This window comes from Stegostoma tigrinum, chromosome 5 (genome assembly GCF_030684315.1).
Source record: "Stegostoma tigrinum isolate sSteTig4 chromosome 5, sSteTig4.hap1, whole genome shotgun sequence".
In the NCBI taxonomy this organism is placed as follows: domain Eukaryota; kingdom Metazoa; phylum Chordata; class Chondrichthyes; order Orectolobiformes; family Stegostomatidae; genus Stegostoma; species Stegostoma tigrinum.
The window spans coordinates 39,887,223-39,909,478 of NC_081358.1; the positions used below are offsets into that span (position 1 = coordinate 39,887,223).

The following is a 22,256-nucleotide window of genomic DNA, read 5'->3' on the forward strand; positions in this document are numbered from 1 at the left end:
CCAGTAGAGAATTTTTCCTTGATTGCCATTGATTCTAGTTTTACAAAGGCTCCTTGATGCCTCAGTGTCAAATGAAGACTTTATGTTAAGGCACGCACTCTCACCTCACCCCTAGAGTTCAGCTGTTTCTCCACTGTTGAACCAAGGCTGTAATGAGGTTGAATGACTGAGTTACCCATGATCTTTGCAGTATCCAGACTTTTAAATCATTGATACCACGTTGGAGTGAATTGAATTACCTGAAGATTGGCATCACCATTTGGGACAGGATGTTGCAGGACTGTGGAGCTTAGACTTAATCTAATGTTTGGGGGATTGCTCATCGCAATCATTTGCTGCATATGGTGTTTTGTATGTGAGCAAGTAGGTTTGCTTTGTAGCTTCAGCAGACTTCTCATTTTTTAAGGTGCTTCTCCTAGAATGCCCTCCAGCACACTTCATTTAACTAGGGTTGTTCCCTTTGCTTGATGGAAATGTTAGAGTAGGGGTTATGCTGGGCAATAAGGTTGCAGATTGTGTTGGAAAATGGTTCTGCTGCTTCTAATGGCTTAGCTTGTGGATGCCCAGCCTTGAGTTGCTAGATCTGTTCAAAGTCTGTCCTATTTAACACACGATGTAAACCATTATCAATGTGAAACTGGGACTTCAATACATAGTGATTATGGACATGATCACTTTTACTGCAATGGACAGGTGCATCTGTGGCAGGCAGATTGTGGAGGATGAGGTCAAGTATGTTTTTCATCTTGTTGGTTCCCTCACCACCTGCTGCAGTCCCAGTTTAGCAGCAATGTCCTTTAGGACCAGCTCAATCAGTAGTGCTGAATGGCTTGCTAGATCATTTCAATAGGCAATTAAGAATAAATTGCAATGCTGTGGATCAGGAGACCCATGTAGGTCAGTTTGGTTAGGGATGGCAGTTTCCTTGTCTAAAGGACAGTCAAGAGTCAAATGGGTTTTTCCTGACCATTGACAATGGCTTGATTGTTTTCGATAGACTCGTAATTTAAGATTTTTATTGAATTCAAGTTCCACCATCTTTAATACTTCGTAAAACACATATCTCTGGGTTTTTGGTCATCTTTTGTGCTCATAGCTTCTTGGCTCAAGCATATAATTTTGCTGTATAATGCTCCAATGAAGTATCTTTGGATGTTTTGCTAAGTTAAAGGTAATGTTATTAGGTGTGTTGAATGTCATGAGAAGCCACAAGACCTCATTATGCTTGTGAGTAGATATGGTGCATTAGATAAAAATTCATGATGGCCAATTATTCATATCTCAGAAAACCAAAACATTAGGATTGTCAGCGTGTTTGCACAGGACATAATTCCCACTTGTCGAAACTTGGGTCCAGATTTTCTCATGACGAAATAATTGTTTCTGAAGTGCAGATGGGAGTTGTTCATGGGGACCCTGCAGAATCTCCATTGTAACAGGCTTTGAAGGAATTGCCTGGGATCTCAAAGATTTTGCTGGACAATTCACTTGCACCTGGATCCCTCCAAAAGTATTCATTTAAATGGGAGAATTGGACAGTTCTGCTTCAAGGTAAGTAAGTAATTACTCAGGAAAAGTTAGACTACTAAAACCTGGTCTAACTCCTGAGTAACTATTAAATTGATCCCCATATTACTGCATGTCTATTTCCCCTCCCTCAGGGCTTTACACCTCTCATACCCTAGCACAACAGCTTACCATGCTGCTTGGGACCTAGTAATCTCAGAACCCAACATCCCCTGCCACTTGAATTGACACTCCCTGTGCCCAGGAACTGACACTTGCCTCTTCCCCAGAAACCTGATATTGCTTCAGTCCCCATCACTGTGACCCTCACCACCAGGTCTGAAACCATCTCTTGGGGCTCCATATCCCGGGAGGACCCTTAACTCCTCCACCCCACAGCACTCCCCACCGTACTCAATATGTTCCTCCCACACTGATCTTTCTTAAACACTCCATCACTTATGCGATCCCTTTTCCATCCCACCTTGTTTAATGACACCCTACACACCTGACACCCTAACCTCCTGCTTACCTTTTTATGTATTTAGTCTTTCACAGGAAATGTCAAAATGGTATCCCTGATGCTGGACCTTTAAATGACAGAGTGCAGCAACTGACTGCTGCCAAAAAGGGGGTATGGCTTTGATGCCTTCTGATTATCCTGTGTAATGAAGGAACTGTCAGACTTAAAGAACGGTTCTGCACATTTGAAGGAGCCCTGATTAAGTCTTGTTCAAAGTGTGAAGCTCTTTCATTGCATGGCAAAGAAATGAAGTGACAATCTGAGTGCGAAGCCACTCCTCAGAATATTCATCTCAGTATTTCCAAAATATGTTCCATGTCAAATTTATCACCTGAGGGCAAATCATTTCAAGATGTAGACTTCAGAAACAGGAATAGATATATAAAATTTTCCTCTATACAACATGATCCACTCTTTGGTGCCTCAGTACAATTTCGGTACTCCTAATTTACAAGATAATTTTTTTTGTAAGGCACACAGCCTAACTCTTAGTATAAACACATTGAATGGAACATGCTTTAAGAGGATAAGTTGAATATTATTGAAAATATTGTTAAGAGTCAAGTTGGAATGTTTTAGTAATATTTTTTGAAAATATTTATGTATTGGGTACGGGGTTGGGGGGAAGGGGGTTGGACGGTGAGTTCCCTAATTTATGAACATCTGATTTATGAACAGTCATATTTAAAAGATGCAATCCCATACAGGGATATATTAACAGTAATTTTAAAAATCTGATAAATGAACATTTCCTCATCCTTCTGAATGGCTAGTTTACATTGTCTTGTATTGTGTTCCGACTTTAGAACAGAACCCGTTTGCAACCCTGCGACTGCATGTGTATTTTTAAAACAGAAGTCAATGTGCTGTGCTTTCAGAACCATCAACCTCAGTGAAAACCACTGTCTAGTCTTCTCAAAAATTGTCTTCCAGATGCAATTTGTCCTCAATCAGATGTTATGGAGTAGGACATTTCAATGTCCAGGATTACCTACTAAGGGATGTACTAAATCTTAGAGAATCAGCTGCGGAGGCACAATGGGGAATGGCCATTGCTGTGGATCTTTCACCCAGAGTACACTGAGGGGCATGAAGTGAAAACTTTAAAGTTGATGTTGAAGCAGATGGCCAATGGTTAACACTCAGTAGATATAACCATACTGCTCATTTTAAATGTAATCATTTTAAGCAATGTTGACTGTACAGATGGCCCCCACTTAAGGTTGGGATAATGTTATTTTCAATAAACCAACTTCTAAGTGCATCATGGTTTCCCATAGGAATCAAGTTAAAAGTTGGATGTAAGTTCCTTTTATATTCTGTTGCCTGAGCAAACAAATGTACAAGTTAAATTATTGCTCTGTATCTGGGCATCCTTTGCTGAAGTAGCTTGAATATAAACTAAATCACTACATATAATCTAAAATATTGTATAAATTGAAATTAGGTTACATTCACTGGTTTCTCTTAGGACAAACTTAAGTAAAAGCAAAATATTGCTATTGCTGGAACTCTAATCTGAAATAAAAACTGGAAGTTCTGGTGAAACTCAGTATGACTGGCAACAACTGTGGCGGGAGAGAAGCAGAGTTAACGTTTTGAGTTGATGTAACTCACCTTCAGAACAGCCTTTAGTACTTTTTCCTTGCTTGTTTCTCTGTGTCTCTCACTCACTCTCACACTCCCTTTTTCAATTGTGTTTTCATCTCTCTCTCGGTCTCTCACTGTCTGTTACCCACTTTGCCTTTTCTGTTGCATGGCTTTGCTGACTGTAGATTCCAGAGTGATGATGCAAATCATGATGGTGATGTTAACCCTGAAATGAACATGCATATCAAGGAAATAGGCGATGAAGATTAACCAACATTGTATGGAATAACTTTTAAGTGGGTTACTGTAAATTGGGGACTAATGGTATTTCATCTTTACACCTTAGTAAGCAGCCATTATAAAATACTTGCATGTGAATAAACCTCAACATGATCTGTCTTCTTTCGTAAACTGTAGACAGAATCATGGTAAGGCTCTACAATAAACAGGTTTTGGCATATGAAATTGTAGTTTGCTCCACAAGAATAACCTAGTAATTCATATTTATGCCAGGGAAATGGTTTGTGTTAAGATTAAATAAATGGAATAGAAGGGGGCTTGTGTGGAGCATAAACTGATGGGCCAAATGGCTTATAACTGCTCTGTAATATTGTATATAAAATCTTAGATTTCTATGGTATGAAATTTGATGCAACTGTTAGGTTAAATTTTTTGAAAGGGTTTATTTTAGATATGGTTTGGAGTGAAATTCGTAGCATTTAAATACTTATTTTACAATCTGATGCTTTAAATTTGCCAGTGATACTGTATGTCCATGATTCCTCGGCATTTCTTCTGTTATTTCAATTATTTTGTGAAGGGAAATAGTTTTCTTGCTCATTGATCATTTCTGTAGCCTATTTCTTTGTTTGCCTTTCAGATTCAGCGGTATGTGCCTTACATCACATTATGCTGCATGTATGTTTTATGATATGTCTGGGACTTCTTATCTTGTTGTGTCACACATGATCAATGCAAGCGCCTTGTGGCTGATTGGCTTAGCCTTTATATTCATAAAACAGCAAGAAATTACCACTCACTTGGTTGCAAGGGAAGCCGGTAGATAAGATTTCAATGACAAGCTATTAGGGATGTATGAAAAAAAACAAATCAAGCATGAGTAGTCAGCAAAGTTCAGCAATTAAAAGTGAAAGGGGACCGAGTCATATATTGTTCCAAACATTTTGCAAAGTCCCATCATCCACTCAGTTTTTATATTAGTCTCTGTTAAGAGCACCAATAAGTCTTGCAGCAAAATAAGTGCTGAAATTTGCAAGATGATTAAATTAGACAATAGCAGTCTGTATTTCCAATGTCAACTCACGAAGCAAAAGCTCCAGGTTAATGCAGCTTCTGAGATATTGAACAGAGATTCAACAGAGGTAACCAGCTAAAACTCACAATGTAACACCAGTAGATTCATATGTAGTGATTTTGATGAGTGGCAGTTACCCCCCACCATCGAGTATGCAAGCTCTTTCCCAGCTGTACAAATCCACTAGAAAATTAACCTCTTACCTCTACCAAGACTTACCATTGAAAGTATCCTGAATATCCTGCATTTATTTTTCTTCGAACCTCCAGATGAAGGTGTTGAACATAAGATGTTCTGCTTTCACAGGAGTATCTTTGAAAGCAGATATATGAAGTTCGGACTAGTTGAACGATAGAAATAAAATTCTTACGATTACTGATATATCTGACTATTAAAACCACTGCTAAGAGAGCTCTCATAAACAAATGAGTTCTGATACTACAGATTATTGTAAAACAAAACAAAAGACTGAACACCTGGCTGCTCAAGCTTGAAATGGATTATAGACAGTCATGCCCATGTAAAGACTTTTAAAATATCTGATGTTTGCAAACGAACAATGGAGGTGTGAGAACTCATGCTTTAGAGAGAAACAACAGATGGGAGAAAGAACTTCTAAGGACCCTGAGCATATTTGACTCCTTTACTCTGTAGACCCTTGATTGCTCAAAATTAATTTGTCGTTGCAGTTAAGACATTCTTACAAATGAACAGTTTAATTTTATAAAAATAAATTACATGAAAGGTGACTGCAGTTCTGGAAAAAATGTTTTGACAAAAGTTAGGATTTATGCTAGAAATCGGAAACAAAGTTAGCAATTACTGGAGAAACACAGCAGGTCTTAGAGCATTAGTGCAGAAAAAGCAGAATCAACATTTTGAGTTCAGTGAAATGTTGGCTGTGCTTTCTCTGCATGAAAACCTGGTCTGTGTGTTTTCTAAACCTTGGGCCTGAAAGTCAGGTAAATCGGGGAATTCTGCATGCATTTTAGAATCTTTAACTTTTCTAATGATTCTGGGAATAGCTGGGCTTGATTTCTAGCTCACTAACCCAATGAGGCTCAACAAAGGAATAAAGAAAGCAAGGAGAAAAAAAACCTATCAGCAAAAAAAAACACACACAATAAGATGGAAGCAGGAGTTCTGTCCTAAGATTGCTGAACTTGATCTCAAGTCCAGAAGACTTTAAGAGTTTCCTGTCAAAAAATCAGGTGCCATTTCTATGGGTTTGCAATTCCTGCCAGGTGCATATATCCCAAAGGTGTAGAAGTGATGATGTCTTCCTCCCCAATATCTTACACACTCTGCTGCTTTGTTTACTGTACAAGTTGACTTAGTGTGTCCTTCATCCCTGTAAGATAGGATTTTTCAGTGTTGCTCACTACCATTATAACATCTGAAGTTGGTTTCTTCTGCATCCAGCAATAACAAATCTACCTTTACCAGCAGTAAGGAATTGTATGTAAATACAAAGTATATAGATATTTAATGTTGGAGCAACTCTAGAAATGGGTATCTAATTGGTGTTAATGATTTATTGTCTAGAAAAGGAATCTATGGTCAAACATTGCCAGAAATTGTGTGTTCCAGCATATTAGAGTAGACTACTTATAAATCTCTAATTGTGATGTGCCCTTAAAGGAATATGCCCATTGAATTTAACAGAAAAGTAATGTGAAATCATGCAAATTCTGAAGATGTTAACAAAATAATCTTGTGCCCTGATTCTTTTATGTCTTGGTCTCATGGTATACCAGAATAACATCTTGAGTTTAGAAGCTATTTTTGGTAATGTTAGCCAATGAATGCCCATTATGTATGATACTGTCTATATTAAAACAGTGCACACAGTAACTTTTATTTAAATGGGATAAAGTCTTGTGTGCAATATTAGACATGGGAATTTCATTCTAATTTATTAAATGTACAACAGTACTATTGATTTAATAATGATCCTCATGTAAAGAGGCATGCCTAAGTGATAGGGAACAACGGTGTAAACAATGAAGTGTATTGGGCAAGGGAAAAAGCAGGAAAATCATAGAAAAATGTATTTTGAGGACATTTTTCAAAGCAATGGTCAGATTGAGGAAACCATAGTGATTGATGAATTGTCACTTTTGGTGGAGTGAAGCAAGACATGAACTAGCTCAAAGTGTTAGAATGAAACAATTCCTGTTACACCTTTCACAACCTCACAAAGAACTTTGCAGCCAATGAAGTAGTTTTTAACAGTAGTCACAAACAACAATGTGATAACAGGAGCATCAGTTTTTGTGACATTGACAGAAGCATAAATATTGGCCTGGACACTGGAGAACTCTGATGCTGTTCAACATAGCGCCAGGGATATTTTCTGTTTATCTGAAGCAGCAGACAATGATTCAGTTTAACGTTTCATCAGAAACATGGGACCTTGTACAATATCTTAATTTATGGAATTATTCCACAGTGCAGAGTGCATGAACAGAACGTAAATTGTTTTTGGTGATAATACATTTTGCTGCCTTTTTCAATATGATTGTTTCTCCTTAAACTGTCCCAAAAGATTGAGCCACAGTGTGTACTTGAGTTGCATCTTTTGGAGTCACTGACTTTGCACAATACCTCTGCTGACTTAACACTATTTGTTGGGTTTACTAGCTCCTTCTGGCCTACTATACTCATCACATGATAAATATCCCTGCCTCCACAGGGATTAAAACAAAGTCCTCAAATTCACTACCCTCTCAACGAAGAAATTCCTCTTCATCTGTTTTACATGGATGACCCCTAATTCTGAGATTATATCCTCTGATCCTAAACGAGAATGGAAATCAAACTTTCTGATCTTGCATGACGATTCTTGTAAGAATCCTTTACGTTTCAATAAGGTTGCCTCACATTGTTCGAAACTTAATGAACAATGGCTCAATTACACAAACTGACCTCAAGACAATCCCTACATACTGATATCGACCTAGTGAACCTTCTTTGGACTGCCTCCAGTGCCAGTACGTCTGTCCTTAGAGAAGGGAGCCAAAACTTTTCACAGTATTCCATGCTGAATTTTCTTGATTGCCTTGAATTTTTCTAAGTACATAATTGCTTCTGATGTTGTGGTGAACAACAGAGAAATAGTATTTATTGAACATGGAGACATACAGCAAACAGCGGACTCTTTTACAGATTGAAATAACAATTTGTGCTTGTGTAGTTGTATAGTACCTTTATTTTATGCCCAAAGAAAAGATCCCTTGGTTCTTCACACGATTGTGTCAAACGAAATTTGGTTTGAGCCACATAAGGATGTATTAAACTTGATGGAAGAAAGTAGGTTTTAAGAAGCTTTTTAAATCAGGACATAGAGATTCAAAAGCAGTTTATGAAAAAATTTTGAAATTTACAGAAAATGTGGCCACAAATGATAGATTTTATGGTTTAAAACAAAGACTTGCACTTGACTGCACCAGCTCTAACTTTCTCTGGGACATTTATTTGTTAATTTAGTGACTACAAGACATTACATTTGTTCAATACCAAATGTTGAGATCAGCCTATGGAGGAGCAGGACATCTCCACAAGAATTTCCATGTTAAATTGGGTATGTGTGCACCTCCTCAGAAGTTGCTATTCGATTTTTATTCCATTCGAGTTTGTTCACTTTACTGTTTGATTGGATGATGTAAAGAAAATGCTTCTGTTTATGGGCCAAGAGCAGAACTAGTGTAAGAAAATAGCAGCTTTAAAAATAAAATTATAAAAAAGAATAATTTTGAAAATAATAAATAAAATGCAAAAACTGAAAGCTTTAAAAGAAATGCAGAGAATGTGGTTTCTGAGCAGTAACATTTTTCTCTGTCTCTGGTTATGGAGATAACCCAGTTAAAGACATAACCCAGTTAATTGTTTGTTTTTCATAAAAAGGATGTAGAAGTTTCTAGATTACAGTTCCTCAGGCACAAGCTTTCATATAGACATTCCTGAACCTTATAACATAAAACTTTTTATCCATTAGCTAGATGGAATGTTCTCCCAAATGGTAAGTGCTAAGGTTGGGGGGCTGGTGGGAATGAGCCTTGGGACCTTGTGCATCTGTTGCTCAGTAGTTGTACATTTGAATGGGAAAATACAACAGATTGATTGAGTGATTGATATGGAGAAATTAGGAAAGAAGGAAAAATAACTGGAGACAGAAATGAGTGTAAACTTACAGCTTAACACTTGTATGTCATAATCAGGATGTGAATAGAAACTGACATGACTATTTTGCCTCCTTTGTCCTTTTTGTACAATTCACGAGTAGTAAACCATCTCACATGCTTTGAATGTCTTACCCTTCTATTCAACATATTTGCATCTGAACTGCTGTTTAATAAATAGCTTTAAACTACTTTTTCTGACCCCAATTGACTTCTGGGGAATCTGATGCCTGGACCAACTCTTAAGTCAGACACAGCAACGTAAGATCATCATTGATAAACCCATTGCCCAACGTTGTTCCAAAATTGGTGATTGAAAGCATCAGAAAATTGGCAAGCATTGATACTATTTTAGTGTACGTTCAAGTTCAAAAGTGGAGCTTGATGTTGCCCATTGTTTTTTTAAAAGAAAATGTTTGTGAAACATGGGCATTGCTGGCTGGGCCAGCTTTTATTTCTCATCCTGAATAGCCCTTGGTAATGTAGTAGTGCGCTGCCACCTTGGCCTACTATAGTCCATGTTGTATTGGGATATTCACAGTTTTGCTAGTCATGGATGCTGCATTTAGATCCAGCAATAATAAAAAAAAACTCGGATATCTGAAATCAAGATGATTTATGACTTGCAATAGGTTGCATTATGGTATCCCCATGATTAATTCAATTTATTTAAGGGAAATTGAGGTAAAGCACCAGGGCCGAAGGAAAGGGATATGTTGCAGAAGATGGAAAAGAATGACAGGTGGCTTGTATGGAGCCAAGTGTGCTATATTTGCTGTAGAATTCCATATAAGCAAAGATTGCTCATTCATAATGGCATGACTAAGCTGAGAAACTCACCAAATTTACATGAAAGCACTCTAGTCTCAGATCAGAACCATTGGAGATAGTCATGAAGTTATGCAGTGATGTAATAGATTTTTGAGAAAAAGCTGTTATGAAGAAGAGTGGTCAGAGCTAATGGGAACTGCAGATGCTGGAGAATCTGAGATAACAAAGTGTGGAGCTGGATGAACACAGCAGGCCAAGCAGCATCTTCAATGCTGCTTGACCTGCTGTGTTCATCCAGCTCCACACTTTGTTACCTTGAAGAGTGGGACAGTTTTCTTTGGTATGTTCGTTAATATATATTCATCAATTAACACCATTAAAAGCACAAATTAGTTGGCTGTTATCACATTGCTGTTATGGTACCTTGTTGCATGCCTATTGACTTACATTTTATTTGGTACAACAAATGACCACATCACAAAAATTAAGCTTTTTCATGTCTTCTGAGGCTGTAACGGATGAGGAAAAGTTGAGATAAATCCGTGGTAAATGAAGGTGTTTTAAAATTTAATGGAATTAAATAAAATCAACCCCTCAATGGTATATAAGTCATATTAATTACCATTTTGAAAGAACACCTTGAGAATCTTTTCAGCTGTAATTTTCAAGTCATTCTTAGAATTATTAGAATTTATGCTCATAATTTTGAAGAGATAAAAGCCCTGATAAAAGGTCAACATCCGAATTTCATTTCTGATTTCCAGCATCCATAGCATTTTTGCTTTTAATGTCAAAGTAGCATACATCATGCATTTTTTTAAAATCCAAGATCTATCAATGACCAAATTAAAAGAAAAGGAATTTTCAGTAACAAAGGTAGGAAGGATATGTTAAATCAGTACTAATCCTTAATCAGACCATATAGAGCACGATGTGCAGTTTTGATGACCACATTGTGAAAATATTATATAGGCACTGAAGAGGGTGCACGGAAGGTTTATGAGAAGGGTGCCTGAAATGCATGGATTACGTGTTAGGAAAACATGGAAAGTTGGATTTTTATTTTGTCATGCACATCCCCCAATCATGGGGAGAACTGAGGGGTGGCATAATAAACATCTTTATGAAAGGACTTGATAGAGTGCATACAGAGAGAATGTTTTCTGTTGTGGGAAAATACATAACAAGAGGTGTTGATTCTAACTTAGCCCCTAAAAAAGTTCAACTCGGAATTCAATAAACAGTTCATCATCTAGAAAGTGATTGGACAATGGAACTCAATGCCACAGTCAGTGGTTGAGGTGAAATAGTGTAGACATATTGAAATTAGACAAGAATATAAGGGGGAAGGGAACAAAGTATTATTGTGACCAATTTAAGTAAGGAAATATTGAATGAGGCATGAGGAGAACATAAATTCCACCACAGACTGGCTGGGCTAAATGGTCTTTTATGCCCATTGTTCTAAATAACAAGGACGATGTAGAAAGCTATTCAGATTTTTGGAAGAATGAAATTGTCAGATTCACTGTTGACAATTTAGCAAACCTCATCAATTTTCTGATGGCTCTGAGAAATTTACTGCGAAATCTGTTGTCTCTGGAAGCATTTTATGATCCTTAACAGCTGCAGGAAGTCACTCAAAGCAACCTATATGCAAATGATCATTTCACACTACAGAAAAAAAATGAACCACATGAAACAACTTATTCTTTATGTAAATAATGTGCTGCAATTAGATACCTGATTTTTCCCCCCCTTCCGGGGAGTGGAAACTTTGCATTCATTATAGGGTTTCTTCCAAAGATCCAAAATGCAAACTCAAATTTTAACAGTAGACTGATGGTTACATTGTTAAAGTACTTTATTCAGCTTTTAAGTCAATTGAACCAAATAAATGAATGCAAAATGAAACATGCATAATTGTTGATGAGTGTTAAATATTAACATGAATTGTGAAAGCAGTTGACAAAATTGTTATAAACGTCTCCTTTAGTGTCTCTTTCAGTTAACAGATTCGGAACATCCATTAATTAATTATCAGTGACTGTTTGATAACATCTGTATTAAGTCACCTCGAGCAGGTGCCTCACAGCTCTACAGCTGTAAGTGTCAGTCAAAGGAAGAGTGTTTTGAAGTAATAGTTTGCTTGCTACACAGATGACACAAATCAGCAGCATCAACTGTTTTCAATCTTGAAGGAAACCTTGTAATACAGCATTTCGTTAGAGTAATTGAAGCCTTTGCATACGAATCCAACCACAGTAGCATGATTACAACAAAAGCAATATGCTTTTATGTAACACCTGGCATATCCATATAAGGATAAATTTGGAGAAATGACCAAAAACTTGATCAAAGATGTAGGTTTTAAGGTTTGCCTTAACTTAAGACAGGGAATTGTGAGGCAAAGGGGTTTCGGGAGGGCATTTGAGAGCTTAGGCAATTGTAGGCACAGGCGCCTTGGTAGAGTAATAAAATTTGAGCATATTCAAGAGGCCTGTATTACAGGAGTATCTGTAGCTTGGAAGGTTGTAGAACTGGAGGAGGTTACAGATATAACCTGGGAGCCATTGTTGGTGAACCAAGATGGTGAGGGTGATGTGGTGTGGGATTGGATGTAGACAGTAGTGTAAGAATAAAGAGGTTTTTGCATGGCAGAGAGCTGGTGTGGAAGGTACAGTGGATGATGCAAGTACATAAGGAAGGTTTCATTAAAAATTGTCTGAGATGCTGTTGGAAGCGAGTGAAGTTACAGATTTACCACTGAGTTCCACTAGTTTGCAGCATAGCAAATAGCAATTTGTATAATAATTTGTGCTGTTAATTCCTTGCTGGGCCAATTCAAAATTAATCACATTTTCACATACTCTCCAAATATTTATGCAATTTTCCCTCAACAATCCTTACTTTAGATATGGGAATAATGCAGCCTTTGTGATTGTGATTGAAAGCTTATGCGGTGTGATATCACTTAGGCCAACAATGTTGCTCATTGTCTAGTGATGCAGTTTGAGATGTTGGCCAGTTTGGAGTCAGCAAGTTGCAAATTGTTAGCCCAGATTTAGTTTTACATTATGAGATGCTGGAGCAGAAGTAGGCTGTTCTGCCCATTGAGCTTTTTCCAGCATTCACTGAGATCGTGGCTGATATGATTATCCGCAACTCACCTTTCCTGACTTTTCCCCCATGGCCCTTAATTTCCTTAATGAAAGAGAAATGCAAACATTGCCAATAAGTATTGGCTTCAGAACAGAAGAAAGATTAGCTAACCGAAAAGACAAAAAATTGAAGCAAATCCCAAGCCCATTGACCCCCACCCCTGCCCAAAGTTGTTGGCACCCTTTTAGACTGCCTAAAGAGTTTTGTGAAAAATGGTTGAATCTCTTTGCAAATCATTCCAAGTTTTGTTGCTTATGCTTTTGATAAGCTACATTCCATTTCAACAGCACCATCTTTATATCCTAGATAAGCTTAATTATTTTTCCTGCTCTGCTTCTAAATACTTCTAAACAATGGTGACACTACAGAGAGAAGAAAGAAACTGATTGGTGGTTCAGCAGGAAAGCCTGTCTGGCTTTTCAGACTACACCTGAGGAGGTTGTAGTATATGTGCTCAGATGTTATGCAGTGATCCAGGTATGGTTCAAGTGTTGTCACTAAAACCTGATTTTACTTATGTCAGAGTGTTTGGTCTGTCTAAATCGTAAGTTTCAGGTTGCAGTTAGGTCTTTATTTTTCATCTTTTGCGTAATAAGTAGTTATGCTGTTTGAATAACTAGAGAAGCTTTACAGTCAAAGCAACACTTCAATCATCTGCAATGTATATTAACCTCTTTGAATAAACTAATGTGCCTACTGAGTTGCATGTGGCTGTAAATAATAGTTCATAATAAATTCATGTTTAACATCCCGTGACAGCATTTATCCATCATCTTGACAAAAGAGTTGACTATAATATTGGTCATCCAGTTTTATTTTGTTCGGATAGTTCAACTAATTACAGATTTGTTTAGTGTTTACATCTAATCCTGCATTAGTATAAACCTGTGGTAAAGACTGTTGGAAAAAATTGGAGAGAATTGGGAAAGCTTGCCTTTTTTATAAACATCAGTAATGTTGCTCATCTATCTCATGGATTATGTAAGTGTCATGCTTTTTTTAACACAAGTTGCTGTTCAGTGACCAAAGGTCACCTTTCAGATCCCAGCTCCCAATTTACAGCTCCAAACCAAAAATAAAGAAAAAGAATAAAAATAATGAAAAATCAGAGAGTGTTATCATAGTTGTAACTTTTGGAACAAACGAACAATGATATGTTACGGGATATCACTACTTTAAGAATTTGGATTTACATCATGCTTTTTACTGCAACAGCAATAACAACTTACATTTATAAATCACCTTTAGGATATTGAAATGTCCTAAGCTGCTTCAGAAGCATTTTAAAACAAAGTATAACACGAAATCCTGTTAGATCACATGAGCTAAAACTTGGACAAAGCAATGAATCATAGAATCGTTACAGTGGAATTTATGAAATGTCTGAAAATAAGATGATAAGGTGGAGGGGTGATTCCAGAGGGGATTCCAGAGTTTAGGATCTTGCCACCAGCGGGACTGCAGAAGAGGGCAGATTTTGAGGAATCTGGATATCCCGGAGGATTGTGGGGTGAGATTGTTAGATGGGTGAGACTGTAAAAGGATTTGCAAACACAAAGATGAAGATTTTTAAATTGAAGCATTGTGTAACCAGTAGTCAATGCCGGTCAACAAGCACTGGGATAAAGTAAATGAACCTGGTGTAAGATAAATTCTGGTGTCCATGTTCTTGGTTGAGCTCACATAGTGGTTAGAATGTGGAAAGCCCTATTTATTTGGGTACTCAGACTAAAATTTTATTATTTATGTTCATTTTGAATATGAAATTCTGCTCTTTACAGCCACTAAAATAGTTTCATAACACTGTTGATAACATTGCATGCTCATGATGTCTAGTTTTGTACTTAAAACAAAATCAAAAATATTGAATGCCACTTAAAAGGCTTTTTCTGCCACACTGTGTGCATTTTGGGGTGGATGTATAATATAATGACTGTCGTCTTTTGGCACATGATTGTTTCGTAAATGAAGAACAACTATACTTAAAACAACTCACATCTTAATGAACTTAAACATACTTTTTGTGATTTGATGAATTTGTTTGTTCTTTTTCATGTTTAAAAACAAGAACCTTTCAAATTCCTATTGGATTTTAAATTGCTTCTCACTATAATTTTCATTACAACACAGCTATTTTGTTTTCTATTCTAATGCAGATGTTTACTGGCAACAATGATGTTTGTTTTGTATTTATATTACAATATTAAATGGAATAGATCAATGCATAGCTCAACTTTTTAGTGACATTCCCTGTTGCAGGCAAATGGTTAATTAATTTTGTCATTGCAGTTGAAATATTTAAGGCTTGGAATATAGCACGATGAAAGTATAAATTGGAGGACTAATGCTCAGTGCTCTTGTGTAGGTGGGTGCATTATGATTCTCCCACTCTACTTCAAGCTTTATAAACCGAACCAATAAAAATTACTGGTGAAATGTAGAATATCTGCCGTAGTGCATCACTGAATGATTATGATATTGTGTGATCTATCATATGCACATTGACAGATATTTACAAAAGGTTGCTAAATGTCTAATTTTGTGGAGCAACTTGATTTCCGTTCTCTGAATTGAAATAATTCAGTTGTTTAAGTGCACTATTTGCTAATTAACAATTAATGCACATTGATAACTAACTGGAGTTAATCAGAAAACCAGATGTGAAAATCTGTCACCTGAAGAAAATAGCTACTTCACTTTATAGACTGACAAACTAGTCAGTCTATAGATGTATGATTTTTTTTGTTTGTGACCGTCCTGTTTCTATAGGCTCACTGAGTTCATGCATACTTTATGACTCTTTTCAAAATCTCAGACTTGTGGACATATTAAATGTTGTGTCAACTCGCAACTTGACTGCAAGGTATTGACTTAAAGTAAGCATGTTAATTTAGAGATTTTGACAACTTCTGCCTTTTTTGTTCCCTCTTTTTGAATGCTACTAAAATCACATTGTATTGATTTTTTTGGGTATTGTGTTCTTGTCAACCTAATACCTGGAGCAAAATTACTCCTTGTTGTACTGACTGAAGTAGGATCTCTCTGTAGTGGTAGATTTATGAAATGTGATGACATGGAGTTGCTGCAATAATGATGGTGAAAACTGTCAGCATTTACTGCTGTTATTCCTCCAAGAAACTTTGGACATGGAAATCCTGCATTTGCAATCAGTGAGCTATACTCCATAAGTGTGCTATCGAGGTTCCCACAGGCTGCAGTGTCCCTTGCAATCATGAATTGGCAAAAAGCTTCACTTCTAAACTGCTAGCCTTGTAAAAACCCTTTAAAAATTTCCATGTTGTTGCATGTCGTTTAACTGGGCTTTTAGTGCTTTGAATTCATTTATTACTGAATCCCCTCACTGGCCCTAAAAAGATGTTTTTATATTTATGCAATGTTGTCTTTCACCACAATTATAAAAAAAAACCAAGACCTTTTTAAAAACGTTTTTATTTAGTTTGGAAATATTTGCATATCTTTATTTTAGTTCCTGCCTGCGTACATTCGGGCATTTATTTTGCTATCTGAAAACTTAAACTAATAATGTAAATTGACGCACAGCTCTCTCTCCACCGTCTACCTCTCTTAAGTCTCGTACTACTGCTAAACTATTAAAGTCCTTCTCTGACATTCAGGACTGGATAAGCAGAAGTTTACTCCAATTCAGTATTAGAAAGACCAATGCCTTTCTCTGGTCCCAGCTTGTGAAGCATTCATTACTTTTTGAATACTACAATCTTCTATGTGGAAACTGTTTCAGACTAAAGCAGATTTTGTGCAATGTTAGAGTCGTATTTGACACTGAGATGATCTGCTGGCCATCACTAAGACTCGCTATTTCCACCTCTTTTTGAGTGTTCCCCTCTACCTGTACAATGCTGACACTGAAACCTTCATTCTTGTATTTGTTCATTCCAGTGCTGACAATTGTAGTGCCCTCTGGGTCGCATTTTCACATTCTAACCTGCAAACTGGAGGCAACCAAAATCTCTGCTGCCCAAATTCCAACTTTCACAAAATGTTGCTCAAACATCACCCTTCTGCTCACTGACTGGTTAACCAAAGGTCTAGATTTTAACATCCCTTTCCTTGCTTTCAAATCCTTCTGGAAGTCTTTCTCCTCCCGATCTCTGTAATTTCCTGTAACCTTACAATCCTCTGAAATCTCTGCATTCATCTAATTTTGGTCTTTTGAGTGCCCTGATTTTAATTGGTCCACTGTTGGCGACCATGTCGTCAGCTGCTTAAGATAACTTCCACAACCTCTCTGTCAACCTTTAAGATGCTCCCTAAAATTTACTCCGTTGACCAAGATGTTATTGCCTTATCTGACTCAGTGCAAAATATTGTTTTAAAACACTCTTCTGAAACAACTTGAGAGGTTTTATAATGTTAAAGTTGCTGTATAAATGCAAGTTTTCATTCTGCTGTTTTGAAAGCATTTAAGTACTTTTCGTTTTCTGGTTTGGTGGTTGTGAATGCTTCAGTTTACTTGGTTTCTGTGTTCTTGTGATGTTATTGCCGCTGCATGCTACCCTTCTTGAATCATTTCTGGCAACAAAAGAGGACATTCAGTCAGCTCTCTGTGTGCCTGTCAGTCAACTCCAATCTCCTGTTCTTTCCACATAGCTTCGCAAGTTTATTTCCTTCAAATGACCATCCAATTTCCTTTTAAAACCATCAATCCTCTCTGCATCACCATCCTTATGGATCACAAGATCCAGGTCAGTACCACTTGCTCTGAACAAAATGTTCTTCTCCACATCCCTCCTACAGTTCTCGTACAATACCTTAAATCCTTGATCCAATTGTCCTTGTATCATCAGGCAATTAGGGAACTTTCTTTTCTGTCTTATCCAAACCTGCAGTAATCTTGTCACACTCATTTGTTGTAACATATCATGGAAACTTGCATGTGGAAAGGTGAAGTTCTTGCTTCAGAGATCGCTAGATCGTTGTAGGCAGTTTTCTTTTGAGGTTAATAGTGAACACCCTTGATTTGTTGCTGACCACAAAATCTGGCCCTTTGGTTCTTTTGGCACACTACATTGTGGCCCATGTTGGATATCATTAAAACTTGGCTGTCAAACAGCAAGATATTTGAGAGGTGGGGAACTTCAATGATTTTCTGCTTGTGCTTGTTTTGGTGTGCATGTAATTACAGCAGCACCACCAGGAACATTAAGCATGCAACTAGTGAGATCTAAGGTCACAGACTATAAGGATGCTCATCTGTATCCATGTCACTTGTCACCAGTTAGTTTGGGGTTCGAACTGAAAAGAAGTGTAATGAGCATTTCATTGCCTATAAATTTGTAAGCCCTATTCCTGTTTCTACAACGAGCAAAGTACTTTCCTCTGTTGTACTCCAGCTTTTCATCTCATTGTGCGAAAGTAGAAATGTATAAAATGTCTGTTTTTGTTTTCTTTTCTAGATGGGCCTTTGTTATGAAGAAACATCTTAGCACACATTTATTGGGCAAACATGGTATCGGGACTCCGAAGGAACGGTAGGAGAACCAGCTAGTAATATTTAGCCATTTAATTTCTGTTATACTGCATCTCAGAGCAGTATCAAAGTCCAGATCACAAAGGTCAAATGTAGAATATAACTTAATATATCAGCAGGAAATGTGTGGAGTGAAATGGATGGCCAGTTTTACTACACCTCAACCAAGGTAGCATTGCTCATTGTAGATTTTGAATTATACTTCATGATTTGTTTTAATATCTGAGACTGGTTAAAAATTATGTCAACTTGCAACTTACTGTGAGAATGTTCTCCAACCAAAATCGCTTAAGATCAATGGCTTAAAGACCTCCTTTTTCAATGGATTAGTTATAATAGATCCCTCACCTAAATTAGAGCATCATTCAAAATTCAGTCTGTATAAGAAGTAGCACTTGTCTATTTGGGTAAAGGCCAGCTTTATGGAAAGTGGCAATGTGGGCGAATTTGTATTTATTAATAAATCAAAGAATTGCAGATGCTGGAAATCTTCAGGACACTGTTTCAGAAGTGTCGCTGGACTCAAAATGTTAACTCTGTTCCTCTCCATGATGCTGCCAGACCTCCCAGAGTTTCTGCAGAATTTCCCTTTTGTATTTTGGTGGCTGTTTTTTAAGTTAAAGTGGGTGATACTTAAATATTTTGGGAGCTGGTTAGCTCAGTTGGCTGGATGGCTGCAAAAAGATGCCTGCAGCATTGGTTCAATTCCTGTTCTGACTGATGTTACCATGGAAGACTTTGCTTCTCAACCTCTCCACTTGCCTGAGTTGTGGTGACCCTCAAGTTAAACCAACATCATTTGTTTCTCTCATGAGAGAGAAACTCTTTGGCCTGGTAAGATTATGGTGACTTATAAAGGTCTCCTCTCTTGACTTAGGCTTAGCTCGTCTAGCACTCTAATGATATTCCTGCTGCTCTCTGTACTCTAACGTGCAACCTGCCTGTGAAGTGAGACAGCCAACGCACTCTACTGCATGTGTTGGTTGTAAACGTCCCTCTCGGTCTCTTGGCTTGTACCCTGCCTGCTCCATCCCCTAAATATTTGTATACTCTTGACCGCAGTCACCCATCCATAAAGCCAGTCCTGCTAATTAGCCATGTACATATTTTTCAGACCTTGTGGAAAGCTTCTAGGATTTCCAGTGGTCTGTGTATCCTCAGTTTGAAAATCAATCTTCTAAGCTTCCCTTTCCCTGTGTGCCCACACATCCTGTAGAAAGTATGCACAGATCGTGGAAAGCTCATCACACAGGAGTCTTGGTGATATTGACACTGAGTAAAACCAATATTCCTTGACCTCCATGGGCAGGATATGATGTTGCATTGACAAATTTCATGTCTACAGTTGCTGTAATACAAGATTTTTGAGTCAATTTGTAAACCAAGGTCTTCCCTCATCAGGGGGTAGGGAGCCTGTTCAGTTTGAAATAAACTTCTTAACTAGATTTGCTATGTCAAGCAGTAGGTATTTTTGCTTTGACATGAAATTCATTTTCCCAGCAACAGGTGAGATGCATTATTTGTGAAAGATTTCCAGCGTTTCTCTGACTTGTTTCCAAAGTGCAGTTCCGTTCCATTGGATAGCACGCCCAGCGTGACTGTTCATGAACCACTGAAAGACTACTTTAATAAATTTTCATTTTCAAAACTGCTTGCTCGGAATGTGACGTGGTTAAGGCTGACTATGGTTAAGGCAGTATTTATTGTCCCTCTGCACTAACTAGAGAGTGGTGATGAGCCTTCTCCATGAGCTGCAGCAGATCTAGCGATGATGATCATGTGATTCAGATCTTGCGATGGTCTTGTATGTAAGCTGGGCTCAGTTCCCTGAATCATTTAGGTTGAATGTTTACATCTTGCTCCAAAAACATAAACCTGCAAATCTAAATTTGGAGGGGACTCGAGGAATGAGAGTTTGGGGTCAAGGAGAGGGTGTTTGTGGGCTGTAACAGAGCAGGAGTCCAACATGTAAAGAGCCAGCATCCATGGGTAAAGGTGCTGGCTTCTGGCAGGTAAAGGAGTGGGTGTCTGGGCAGGAAGGAGCAGGTATCCAGGCTATGAAGGAGCAGGCATCTGTTGAATGAAGTAGCTGTGCTAGAATTTGATGTGCTCTGACTTTGAAGAAAAAGTAAACTTTCAAAACTTCAATCATTGACGTCAAAGGAAATCTGTAAATTGGTGAGTAATTAATGTTAGGGACTGAGTGTAAAAAGATATGTTAGTACACTGCTCTGGAAGGTTCTTTAGCTAGTTTAAAAACTTTTTTTTTTAAAAAAGGAAAACAGTACTTATGTAACTAAATTATGACTTTTGTATAACTTTGGTGAGTGGCAGGAAGCAGTGAGGGCTGAGTGTAGCACAAAATTGTCCAGCCCGATTTGGGCATAGCATAGTTTGAAACATAATGTCCTGCATCTTAAGAAGTGACTTTGGCAGAGGGAAGACTGGTGAATACATTCTAGTTTTCAATTTATAAGAAAATAGTCTGTAAAATGAAGGCATTACAGATCTTTTACATGAAATGTGATAAGTCGGTGGATGCCTCCTGTGGCTTTGGCAGCCACAGGTATATGAACTATCATAGTTACAGAAACACTAGCACCGGTTTCATGACCTAAATGGTGGCTGGAGTGACTATGGCATGAATATGAGGCTGAGAATTATATGAATGGGGGTGTGCATACTACTGGTGAGGAGATTGTAGACAAGGAGGGATGGATGACTGCCAACCCTATAGGAGAAGTGCTAGGCAGAAAGACTCAGGATACTCCTGCACACTCTAGCTCCAGTTTCCTGGTTAGGATCTTGTTAGTGATAATGCTCTCTTATAGAATTGCCAAGTCATAGAATCCCTATAGTGCGGAAAGAGGCCATTTGGCTTATTGAGTCTGCACCAACTCTCTTGAGAGCATTCCACCTGGACCGAACACCTACCCTAACCCAGTAACTCTGCACTATCAGGCCAATCCACCTAACCTGCACATCTTTTGATGGTGGAATGAAACTGGAGCATCCTGCACAAACCCAAGTGGACATGGGGAGAATGTGCAAACTTCTAAATCCTTGGCATCTAGGGTGGTTCAGCTGCACAGGGGTAAGGATGAACAATTGTGGTAGGAGATTAACTATTTAGAGGAACACATAGATGTTACTTACCTAGTGCCAGAGCCAAGGAGCAGCAGCAGATCATTCTTTTCAGGGAGTTTAAACAGCCAGAGGTTATGATCCAAAACAGAAATTGCTGGAAAATCTCAGCAGGTCTGACTGCATCAGTGGAGAGAAATCAGAATTAACATTTCAGGCCCAGGGACCCTTCCTCAGAACCGATGGCAGCTAAGAGAATGATTCTTTTTTAACAGAAGATGGGGTGAGGGGAGGGGAGTGAAGAGTAAATATAAGGCAGAGGTAGAGCCCAAAGAGAGATAAAAACAATTGGACAGACAGAGGAATGGTTAAACGTCAGTTGTGGGAATGAATAGCTGTTAATGGGGACTATTAGTGACTGACATTGGGTAGTGTGTCCTAGCAGCCCATGTGATGCTAAGGCTTGGTGTGTGAGGGTCAAGGGAAATCTTGGGGGAAGGTGTTCAAGCCCTAAAATTGTTGAACTCAGTGTTAAGTCCAGAAGGCTGCAGAGTTCCCAAGTGGAAAATGAGGTGCTGTTCTTCCAGCTAGCAATGAGCTTCACTGGAACACTGC

General features: G+C 38.0%; 1 protein-coding gene across 3 annotated transcripts in view; it reads left to right on the plus strand.

The window, feature by feature from the left end:
• Positions 1-22,256, plus strand: part of LOC125451665 (zinc finger protein 407-like) — a 455,235-nt gene that overhangs the window by 168,472 nt on the left and 264,507 nt on the right. For 2 of the 3 annotated variants that reach the window (XM_048529122.2, XM_048529124.2), the window contains exon 4: positions 18,484-18,558. The exons of the other annotated variant lie outside the window; for it this stretch is intronic. In XM_048529122.2, the coding sequence (XP_048385079.1) occupies positions 18,484-18,558 (75 nt within the window). The remainder of the gene's footprint in view (positions 1-18,483; positions 18,559-22,256) is intronic. 3 annotated transcript variants of the gene reach the window in all.